This window comes from Bos grunniens, chromosome 1, assembly GCF_055505025.1.
Source record: "Bos grunniens cultivar Pamir isolate PY7600 chromosome 1, Bosgru_T2T1.0, whole genome shotgun sequence".
Classification (NCBI taxonomy): domain Eukaryota; kingdom Metazoa; phylum Chordata; class Mammalia; order Artiodactyla; family Bovidae; genus Bos; species Bos grunniens.
Genome location: NC_141165.1, coordinates 121,334,880 through 121,347,266, shown reverse-complemented (window position 1 = coordinate 121,347,266; position 12,387 = coordinate 121,334,880). Strand labels below are relative to the sequence as shown.

General features: G+C 34.9%; 1 protein-coding gene and 1 long non-coding RNA gene across 6 annotated transcripts in view; one reads left to right on the top strand and one right to left on the bottom strand.

Annotated features, from left to right (window-relative positions):
• LOC147380176 (uncharacterized) overlaps positions 1 to 12,387 on the bottom strand; it is a 78,400-nt gene that overhangs the window by 11,701 nt on the left and 54,312 nt on the right. The window lies entirely within an intron of this gene.
• Positions 1 to 12,387, top strand: part of ZNF654 (zinc finger protein 654) — an 86,369-nt gene that overhangs the window by 26,128 nt on the left and 47,854 nt on the right. For all 5 annotated transcript variants that reach the window (XM_086321558.1, XM_086321566.1, XM_086321539.1 and 2 more), the window contains exon 2: positions 1,372 to 1,517. Coding sequence is in view for 3 of the 5 variants with exons in the window: in XM_086321566.1 (XP_086177692.1) it covers positions 1,372 to 1,517 (146 nt within the window). In the remaining 2 variants the exon portion in view is untranslated. The remainder of the gene's footprint in view (positions 1 to 1,371; positions 1,518 to 12,387) is intronic.

Here is a 12,387-nt window from a genome sequence, read left to right as displayed (position 1 = left end):
ACTAGAAATACAAGGACCCATGGAAAATTACCTCTAACAGGAAGTGATGAGTATGAAAAGTCCTTGAGCTCTAAATGTTCATGGCTGTTCTACTCTTCTCTAGTTTTACCAGCTTTAAATCAGGAGTTGGCAAGCTTTTTCTGTAAAGGGGCAGATATTAAATATTTTAGACTTTGTTAGCCATATGATTTCATTATAAAGACTCAACCTGTAATAGCAGGAAAGCAGCCATAGATTATATAATATGTAAATGCATAAACCTGGTTATGCTGCAGTAAGAGTTTATGGATATTGAAATTTGAATTTCATGTAATTTTCATGCATCACAAATATTTTTTCAACCATTTGAAAATGTAATGCCCATTCTTAGATTGTAGGTCATACAAAGATGGTGGTAGGCTGACTTTGGCCTACATGCCATAGTTTGCCAACTGGTTTTATAAGATGAATTTCTAGAATATAATAGTTTGCATACAGTAGTCTTGCATGTGAGAGATCATGATTAACATTTTATAGCAATTGATAATTCTAAATTGTTGTCTCATAAATTGTTCCCAGTTTAGCCTTAGAGTAAATCTGCAAGATAAGCATTGTTATCTTCATGTTATGATGAGGAAACTAATGCATAAAGAAGGTAGATGACATACCCAAATTCATAAACTAGTTAAGTGGCAGAGCCAGGACTGATTTTATTTTGTAATCTTTTCCCCATAATATGGTACAGTTTATGAAAGAGTATCATACCACTATATCTTTAATACTCATTTGTTGCCAGAATGTTTAGTTCAGTCCTATATAAATTATAATAATGGATGCTTATTTCTAATTTTATTTATTACTATCTTCTGTCTAGCTATTTTAATATTTGATAATTTGTACTTTGGAAAAAAGCTAGACATAGGATGTGAAAGCATTTATTACAACATTTGGTAAAGATTTGGCAGTTGAACCATATGGTCTTTTATATATTATAATTTTTTCCCACATTTTCAGATAATAGTTCATTTTATTTTCAGATGTATACAATGAAACTAAACAATAAAGACAAGCTTCACTGGTGACTCAGTGGTAAAGAATCCACCTGCCAATGTAGGAGATGTGGGTTCGAAGATCCCCTGGAGAGGGAAGTGGCAACACACTCCAGTATTCTTGCTTGGGAAATCCCATGGACATAGGAGCCTAGTGGGTTACAGTCTATAGGGTCATAAAAGAGTGGACATAACTTAGCAACTAAACAACAACAAACAATAAATAACTTTTTTCCCTCCTAAATCATTTGTGTTCATGTTGAACTAATGTTTTATATGGTAAGTTTTATCCAAATTTAACATTTTCTCTAATAATGTACTTTTTGGATTGCTTCCTTATCAGGTGGTTGAAGATTATGCTGGAAGATGGCAGGTCCCTTTGCCACAGCTTCAGGTTCTTCAGACGGCACTTTGTTGTTTTACATCAGCCAGTGCATCATTCCCAGATGAATGTGAGCACGTACAATATGTTTTGAGTAGCCTTGCTTTGTAAGTACTCTTTACTTCTCATCAAAGTATTTTTTTGATCTGAGAATTGGTTTTTGATTTTTTTTTTTTTTTGGCAGACAGAACCTTTCTTAAAGTCTTCCCTCAAAAGGAAAATTCCATTTCTTCATGTAAGGGTTTAGATTTAATTTTGGACATTTAGCCATAATTTTACTTTTAGCTTTAGACTTAAATGGAATAGTTATAAGGATTTTTAGGTTTACTATTAGCGCTTTCCTTTCCTTTTTAATTCTCCAGAGTCTGATGGCAAACTTTAATTGTAAGTCCCAGTAGCAGTTGAGGCCGTCATAGTTAGCAAAGGGAACTTAGGTCAGAAAGAGGTTAGGAAACTTTGGTTTTTAAAAACACTTGTAAAGGACTTTGAGTTAAAGATCACAAACTGAGCACTTGTATTTATCCTTTTTGCCCTCCTAGATTCTACTAAAGTAGTAAAGAAGTAGAAGAGGGAAATACAGTGAAAAGAAAATAGAGAAGAGTCATCAGTGAATGAAAAGATTTCAGCAGTTTTCTTTGGGAAAGAAAATAGAGGAGTGGTCTTTGAAAGATGGCAGAGCAAGTCATCACTTAATTTTTTAAATTATTTTTGGCTCCTTAAATTAGACTCATATCACATTAGTGGGTTGTGAATTCATTTATCAGCATTGCAAAATACAACAGAAAATATCAGAGTGTGTCTCATAGGAAAAGTATTACTTTGTGCAACTCTTGTTGTTTTGTATATTTACTTTTACGTACATGTATACTTTATTATTTGTAAAACATTTTTTGAAACTGTGGGTAGCTTATAAAACAAAATTATCCTAGCCTTATAAGATGGGAGGAAGACTATCTGTTATACCTCCCCCTTGGAATCCTAGGGAGGTATAGACTTTGAATATGCAAGGCGTGAAATAGAGAGTAGGGAATGAGATACTTTGGGAGAATACAGATAAAGGAATTAATTGCAGTTTTTCCATTCAGGTTACTCACCAGACCTTAGGGCCTGTCAGGTAGGGAAACAGCATTGATATTTTCTTTTTTTCTCTGAAGAAATTAAATGATTTTGGAGCAGTGACCTTTGTATTCTGGCAATTAAAGGTTTTTCTTTGAGACAGCTCCCTCATCACTTAATTACCCCAAAGAAAAAACTTATCAATCACCAAACTCTAAACATGCTCATAAGGTTCCCAGTTAATCCTTAGATATTAATGGATATTCAAAAATTGTCAGACATTTGGGGGATGACTTCATCATGGAAAAAACACAATTGAAAACAAACTAAAAAAATTCTGGGAGAAATACTGTTAATGTTGAAAACAAAAAAATTAGAAGGGAAATATAAAATCTGTAATTTGCCTTTTCAGAGAGAGTTGAGATTTGTAGGACATTAAAACAGCAACATATCATGCTGTGTGAAAGGAATACTGAGATACCAAAAATAAGTTTGTGGAAATTAAGAAAATATGATGGTTAAAATTTAGAATTCTCTAGGGAGTTGGAAAGTTGAATAATCCAGAATGTAAAACAAAACCAAAATGAAGGAATGTATCAGAAAAAAACTGATGCAGTGACCTCATGTAGGAGGTTCATTATTTAACTAATTGGAGTTCCAGAAAAAGAATTTACAGAATATATGTTGGAGGAAATTTTCAGAGATACAATAAAAGAATTTCCCAGAAACAAGTTTAAACTTCCAGATTGAAAGAGCCCAAGAAGTGCTTAGCACATTGACTAGAAAAAAATACTCAGATAAATACATCATTTTGCAACTTGGAAATACCAAGAATGAAAAAACAGATTTGAATACCTTCTAGAGAGAAAAAACTAGGTCACCTAAAAAGAAACGAATATCAGATTGGTATCAATTTTCATACAGCCAACAGTGGGTGGTAGAAAATAATAAATCAGTGTCTCTACCATTTTAATGCGGACTTACTTTCAGTGTAGAATTTTATACTCATACAAACTGTCAGTGAAGTATGAGAGTAGAAACAGTATTTCCAGGCACGTAAGGACCTGGGAGATTGATTTGTCCACATTTTATTTCTTAAGTTATTAGAGAATGTGCTCCAGAAAAATGGGTTATAATATAAGAAGATCATATGACAGTGGATCTAGAAAACAGTATTTTTTACTTAAAAGAGGAGAGAAGTTCCAGGGTCACTGCTGAATAGGAGGTCTTACAGATATGTCACTTCAAGAGCAAAGTATTCAGTAGGAGATTTGAAACTAACTTTGAGATTTTGGAACCATTTAAGGTAATTATATGGAGAAGGCAATGGCACCCCACTCCAGTACTCTTGCCTGGAAAATCCCACGGACGGAGGAGCCTGGTAGGCTGCAGTTCATGGGGTCGATAAGAGTCAGACAGGACTGGGCGACTTCACTTTCACTTTTCACTTTCATGCATTGAAGAAGGAAATGGCAACCCACTCCAGTGTTCTTGCCTGGAGAATCCCAGGGACGGGGAATCCTGGTGGGCTGCCGTCTGTGGGGTCGCACAGAGTCGGACACGACTGAAGGGACTTAGCAGCAGCAAGGTAATTATATAAGTAGACAAGGTAAAGGAAATAAAAAAAGCAATTAGATACTCCAGGAAAATTAAAAATAATCTGAATAGGAAAAGGATAGAGTGATAACTCACTTACTTAAATATGCACTGAATGTTATTTATATAAATATTATTTATATATTCTTCATATACATGATGCTTAGGGTACTTCCCAGGTGGCCCTAGTGGGAAGGAACCCACCTGCCAATGCAGGAGACGTAACGGGCGTGGGTTCAGTCCCTGAGTTGGGAAGACCCCCTGGAGAATGGCATGGTAACCCACTCCAGTGTTCTTGCCTGGAGAATGCCATGGACAGAGGAGCCTGGCGGGTAATGGTCCTTAGGATCGCAAAGAGTCAGATATGACTGAAGTGACTTAGTGCACATGTACAAATACATGATGCTTATTGACTTTAAGCTTATAAAAGCACAAATAGTTATAGTTACAGAACAGAGGAAAATTATTAGCCTTTCAGTGTAAGACTATTTAGTGGAAATTATGAGTTGAAAATGAAGGACAAGGGCACTAATAGCCTTCCTTTATTTTGTATTTTACAAAATGGAGTTTCAGTAGTATAGGAAACCATAAATAAAAGTGTAGGTAAAGTTACAGAGATAAATAATAGAGGAATAATAATGAGTAACTGTTGGGAGGATGAAATTGGTTGTGTGAGGAGTTAAATTCTTTTTTATCATAGCAAGAAGTTAAGAGATAATAGTTAAAATTGGTAAATCAAGAAATACTAGCAAAGCTTATTGTCAGTAACTATTAAAAATACTGAAGTGGTTAATTCTGGGGCATTGGCAGTAAGAGACAGGGTTGAAGCGTTTCTGTACACTTAGCATTTTTAAATCTCGAAGATGTGTAGATTTCATATATACGAACTTTATGGTTTTTTGATTTATATATATGATATATACATATACATTTTAAAGACAGCATGTATATTATGCTTCTTTAAAAGTTTATATGTATTTAAAGTCATAGGAGCGAGCTATATGAAGTGATGGATATATTAACTGGCTTAATTATGATTACTGTTGTATGCTTTAAATATATACAATTTCTATTTGTCAGTTTTACCCTGCTGCTGCTGCTGCTGCTGCTAAGTTGCTTCAGTCATGTCCAACTCTGTGCGACCCCATAGATGGCAGCCCACCAGGCTCCCCCATCCCTGGAATCCTCCAGGCAAGAACACTGGAGTGGGTAGCCATTTCCTTCTTCAATGCATGAAAGTGAAAAGTGAAACTGAAGTCACTCAGTTGTGTCCGACTCTTAGCGACCCCATGGACTGCAGCCTACCAGGCTCCTCCGTCCATGGGGTTTTCCAGGCAAGAGTACTGGAGTGGGGTGCCATTGCCTTCTCCTCAGTTTTACCCTAGTAAAGGTGAAAAAAAAAATTGTAGGTAGGAAGAAGAGTTTAGAGAATGATGTTATGTAGACTTTTAAGAGCATAGCAGTTATAAAAGTGTGTGTGTGTATAACTTAATAACGTTTATTTTTTGTGATACCTAAATGGATATGGGAAATATTAGGACTTCTTGATTATAATTGACAAATCTTTACTCAGGCTAGCTTAAACAAAATAAGGAGGGTGTGGAGGAATTTATTAGATCACTAAACCATGGAAAAGCAAGGACTAGAACTAGTTTCAGGATTTTCTGAATTCAGAGAATAAAATATCTAGAATTGGTCACTTTCCATCACTCCTTTTTTGGCTTCATTCTCTTGGGCTGATGACAATTCTGGGATTAAGTTACTTTAACCAAAGGAAAAGAAACCCTCTGCTCCCACTTCTATTTCCCAAAACATTTTGGGAACTCAGGCCTGGCTGAGGTTGTTTGCCTGTTGCTTGAAGTAATCACTGTGTTGAGGAGAGTGTGATAAGAGTTTTGCCTGTCTGATAGTAAGCACACCCCATAGCTAGGGGAAAAAGTGGAAAGGAGGATACTACATTGGCTGCCACATGAGGACCATAGATTTGTGGAAGGTAAGGAGTTTACTCAAGAAGTGAATGAGGTAGTGAGATAGAGAGCTGGCTAGGTAGGTAGACAAAAATAATGGATGTCATTTCAAAAAATATTTGTATATGATACTTTGAAAGCTACCAAAACATTTTCAATTATTCTCTGCTGATTTATGAAGAAAAGAAAAGAAATACTGATAGAAATAGATTAATTTTAAATAAGAAGTACTATTCTTGATTCAGTGTTTATTTGGATTATTTCTCCTAATTTGGATTATTTCACTTTCATTTAAATAATATTTCACTTTTTTATTGTAATGTGAAAATGTTTTTAAAGTTTTCAAAAGTACTTAAACAGATTTTTAAAGTTATTTGTTGACTTTTATTCCTTGCTAGCTTTTTTTTTTAACTACCGCACATGAAAAGAATAATGCATTAAGCAAAAGTAAATCGTATCTAAGATGGACAGTGCTAGGCAAAAGAAAGTAAATTATCTTAGTGGTTTGTTAAATAGTAATGTTTCATATAGGGGAAACTTTCTGCATTATTTGAATTTACTTTAGCAGAAAAGATAATTGTATTTTTAATATCAGAAAAAAAAAATGGAGAAATAACCACATGGTGGTACCATTAAAAGAACAGTGAGTCTGTAACAGTATTCTATTTTATTGGAATATTTGAGCCAGAAAACTATTCTAACAATTATTCTATAATTATTCATTCATTCCTTCTGTAAATCTCTGTGCTTCATTCTAAGAGATAAAATAGAAAATAAGAGATGAAGTCTTATTTTAAAGATCTTATAGACTTACTACATAAGCAACTCCAGTAGCGTATATTATAAGTATAAAAGAATTACATGGTGTAGTGAGAGAATGTAACAGGGGACCTGACCTGGTCTGGGAGGTCAGGGAAAATATACTTGGTGAACTAATACTTTAGCTAAATTTTAAAGGAATGATGGGAGTAAATTAAAGAAGCAAAAGAAACTTCCAGGAATGGCAAACAGAATGTTCAAGGTGCTTGGACAGGATGTCAGGATATTAATGTATTTCACTATAACTCATATTTGTTTGTAGAATTCTTATTTATGATATATATCATGTAGTTTCAAAGTTTTATTCACTTAACAAAACATGTACAGGCAAGCTAAAGTAGTAGTATCTATAACATTATGTTTTATGCGAATATATATTATGTATATATGTAATACGTTAAAATCACTATATTCTCTGGTAGTATTGTCCTAGTCTGTATATGTTCACTTTCATAAAAACCAATACACACCTTGTAAATTAATACATATGTGAAGATCTACCTTCTATAGGCTGGGAGATTCTAAAAACTATAATTTTTCTAAGATGTTCTTTATAGAGAAGAAACTGGATTCTGTTTTTTGGATTCTTACCTGAGTGTTTTTTTTAAATTCTATAGAAATGAATAGTCATGTAGGGAATTTTCTTAAATGGACTAATTATAATTTTTATCTGGGTTGACTTTCCTTGTAAGCTGTATTTTCTAAAGAAATGAAAATTTTGCCGTGTGTGTACATATGTGTTGGCACTAAAAAGGACCTCAAATTAATTCCTTTTTATAGATAAGAAAACTGAGAACTGAGAAGTTCGGGGATTTTTGCACATCTAAGCTAATTAAATTCTGTTTATTTTTTCCTATTGTTTTCTTGTTTTAGATCAGTTAAATATTGATTTCTAAGTTTTCCAAGTAGAACAAAGCCAAACACCTTTAACTAAGTGGGCCTTCAGACAGACAATGTAAACTTTATCAGTTTTATATCAAAGCAAACTTTAATGTTGCCTTTCTGGCCTCTTTTATCTGGGCAGAAAGTAAATGTTGATAATTTCAGCATTCCAGGTAGGGTTCAGTAATGGAAGTAATAATTTGCTTGGCAGCCATTACGTCTAAAAGGATCCACATGATCTACTGGAGGCAAGAACTAGTTCAGCTAGCAGCATTTAGTATATACATCGGCAAACATTAAAAGTATATATGCCAATTTGCATAGGGAGAGAAGACCAAAGGGCCTTCTTTTTCATGAAACTAAGTGGGTATACTGTGCCTCTTAATAAGAGTGGCTAGACTGTCATGAGGAGAAGGCAATGGCACCCCACTCCAGTACTCTTGACTGGAAAATCCCATGGACGGAGGAGCCTGGTAGGCTGCAGTCCATGGGGTCGCTAAGAGTCAGACAGGACTGAGTGACTTCACTTTCACTTTTCACTTTCATGCATTGGAGAAGGAGATGGCAACCCACTCCAGTGTTCTTGCCTGGAGAATCCGAGGGACGGTGGAGCCTGGTGGGCTGCTTTCTATGGGGTCACACAGAGTCGGACACGACTGAAGTGACTTAGCAACAGCAGCAGACTGTCATGGGCCACACATATAATGAGAGATCAGTGACCATTTCTGATTATGTTGCTGTATTGTACCACACTTCAAATATAGGCTTTGAGCCTAACTTCAGTCTCTACTGTGTTAAACTATGTTTTATTTGGTTGCATTTATGACTTAAGGCCAGGTTTCAACTAATTTAGGGGATAGCCTAGAAATCAAAGGAAGAAAGGCTAATTCGAAAGGACTTTTTTCTGGGAGGGGGTGATGGTAGGCCCCACAAATGGAGAAGGGAATGGCAACCGAATCCAGTATTCTTGCCTGGAGAATCCCATGGACAGAGGAGCCTGGTGGGCCACAATCCATTGGGTCACAAAGAATCGGACATGACTCAGTGACTAAACAACAACAAAGGCTCCATTAAAGCTGTTAGTTTTGTAGGCCTCAGTCAGTATATCCTTTCTCTACAACATGTAACACTTCTATTACTTCTTGACTCTTCAACTATTTTGAACCTTCTCCAATTTTGTATTCATTATCTTTACTAATCATTTGTGGCAGGTGAACTTTATTTATTTTATAGAGAAATGAAGATTGTCTAGCCTTCTATTTCTTTATTTTCTCTCTCTAAGGAAGAAATCCCTTTTGAGCTCACTGGAGGTCTTACTTAAATTCCCTTGCTAAATTCTCTCAACATTGTTTTTTCTTTGCTATTACATTAGAATATTTTGTTTTCAGGATTTGTCATGTTTAAAGTCAAATTAGACAAACCTATACGCATTTACTTACATTGGCCATGTTTAAATGTTCAGCATTTCATTTGGTGCTATATGTGGACTGGCATCTTTTTTCCTAGTAATTTGGTTTTTATTACTCCTTTTGTTAATTTTGGAGTGAAGTCGTTGAGACTGTAGTCATCTTAAAGGCCAAAAGATATAGAGATTATTAACTGGTTATATTTGTTTTTGCAGAGGTGAAGTGATCAGATGACATCCTCTATTCTCACCTATAGTACCTATTAAAATCTAGAAGGATGAATGTGTGTAGTTTTAAAAATGGTATTTATTTTTTTCTAACTAAAGGAAGGAAAGCTTGATAATTCTTTTGATTTCCTTCCCATAGTAGCTTTGGTTGACAGAACTAGACTATATCATTATACTGTCAGCTTTCACTGTGGAATGAAGTCAGAAGAAAAAACAAAAAACAAATAAGAAATACATCTTTGGTTGTTGAAAATTTGACAAAATTTTGCTCATTGCTCCTTATACAGAAATTGTAAACTCCCTCAGATGCACCGAAATACATAAAGCACATATTAATAGACCTAAAGGGAGAAATAGGCAAGCAGTACAATAGTAAAGGACTTTAATTAATTGGTGGATCATCCAGACAAAATCACAAAGGTAGCATTGGCTTTGAATGACACTTTAGACCAGATGTACTTAACAGACATACAGAATATTCTATCTAAAAGCAACAGAATACACATTCTTCTCAAATGCATTGTATAGATAGATCATATGTTAGTCCATAAAACAAGTCTTAAAACATTTAGAAAAATGAAATCATATCAAGCATCTTTTCTAACTACAATGATACAAAAGTAGAAGTCAATTACAAGAAGAAAATTGGAAAATTCACAAATATGTGGAGATTAAACAACATGCTACTGACAAAGAACAAATCAAAGAAAAATTAAAAAGTACTGAGAAAAGTGAAAATAGAAATGCAGCATATCAAAACTTATGGTATATGGCAGGAGTTCTCAGGGGAAAGTTCATAGCAATAAATATTTACATCAAGGGGAAAAAAAAGATCTCAAACAGTGTTGCCTCACTTTATATTCCTAGGAATCAGAACAAGAACAACAAATGAAGCCCAAAGTCAGTAGAAGGGAACATGTAACTAAAGATGAGTGGAACTAAATGAAATAGAAACTAAAAAGATTGATGAAACTAAGAGCTGGTTCTTGGGGAAGATAAAATTGACAAACTTTCAACTAGACTCACCAAGAAAAAAAAGAGAGGACTCAGAGTCAGAAATGAAAGAGGAGTTGTAATGGCCAATTCCACAGAAATGAAAAGGATCATTGGAGACTACAGATGTCTCACTGCATCCGTGGGAGCATGGTTCCAGGATTTCCCCAGAGATACCAAAATCCACAGATGCTCAAGTCCTTTATATAAAATAACATGGTATCTGCAATTATGTCTAGATTACTTATATAGTACAATGTAAATGCTATGTAGATCATTGTAAGTACAGAATAAAAGCTATGTGAATCACTGCTGCTGCTGCTGCTGCTAAGTCATTTCAGTCATGTCCGACTCTGTGCGACCACATAAACAGCAGCCCACCAGGCTTTACCATCCCTGGGATTCTCCAGGCAAGAACACTGGAGTGGGTTGCTAGTGTTCAGCAAATTCAAGTTTTGCTTTTTGGAACCTTCTGGAATTTCCCTTCCCTTCCAGTATTTTCCATATGTGGTAGACTGAATCCATGGATGTGTTGTGTGTGTTGTACCTATGGATATGGAGGGCTGTATGTACTATGAAGAATTATACCCTAATAAATTGGACAACTGAAGAAATGGATAAATTCCTATCATGATAGTGCCTACTAAGAGTGAATCATGAAGAAATAGAAAATCTGAACAGTATAGTTACTAGTAAGATTGAATCAGTAATTCAGAACCTCTCAACAGACAAAAATTCAGGACCAGACAGCCTTACTGGGAAACTCTACCAAACATTCAAACAATTAATACAAATCTTTCTCAAACTCACCCAAAAATAGAAGAGAAGTGGACATTTCCAGACTCATTTTATGAGGCCAACATTACCTTAGTATCAAAACCAGACAAGGATATCATGAAAGAAAATTACAGGTCAATGTCCAGTGAAAACAGATGTATAAATCCTCAATCAGATATTAGCAACAGTACCTTAATTGTTGCAACAGTACATTAAAATGTTGACAGAAATAGAACTAACCATTCCTAAAATTTGTATGGAACCACAAAAGATCCCAAATAGGCAAGGCAACTTGAGAAGGAAAAAGCTGAAGGCATCATACTTCCTAATTTCAAACTACATTTGATCCTTGAACAACGAGGAAGTTAGGGGCACCAACTCTCCCATCCACTGTGCAGTGAAAAGTAACTTCACCATCAGCCCTTGCATTTGAAGTTCCACATCCACAGATTTCAACCAACCAAAGATTGTGTAGTACTATAGTATGTATTTAGGGGAGAAAAATCCAGGTATAAGTGGACCTGTGCAGTTCAAGGATTGTTCAAGGGTCAACTGTATGTTACAAAATTATAGTAATCAAAACAGTATGGTATGGACATAAAAGCAGACATATAGGTCATCGAACAGGATAGAGAGCTCAGAATTAATCAACACATATATAGTCAATTAATGTATAACACAGGAGCCAAGAACATACAGTGGGGATTGGAGAGTCTCTTTAGTAAATGGTTTTCAGAAAACTGGACAGCAAAATGCAAAAGAATAAAACTGGACCATACGCAAAAATCAATTAACAGTGGATTAAAGAATCAAATGCAAGACCTGAAACTATCAAACTAGAAGAAAACATAAGTGGTAAGTTTTCTGATGTTCTTCTTAGTGATAATTTTGTTTTGATTTGACACCAAAAGCAAATGAAACAAAAGGAAAAATCAACATGTGGGACTGTGTCAAACTAAAAAGTTCCTTCACAGCAAAGGTAACCATCAATAAAATGAAAAGCAACTTTATTGAATGAGAGAAAATATTTGCAAATTATATGTCTGATAAGGGGTTGTTATGCAAAATATAAAAGTATAAAGAATGCATACAACTCAACAGCAAAAAAGAAAAATCAGATTAAAAAAAATGGGCAGATAAGAATAGATAGTTTTGCAAAGAAGACATGAAGATGGCCAGCAGGTATATGAAAATGTGTTCAACATCACTAATCATCAAGGAAATGCAAATCAAAACCACAGTGAGATATCACCT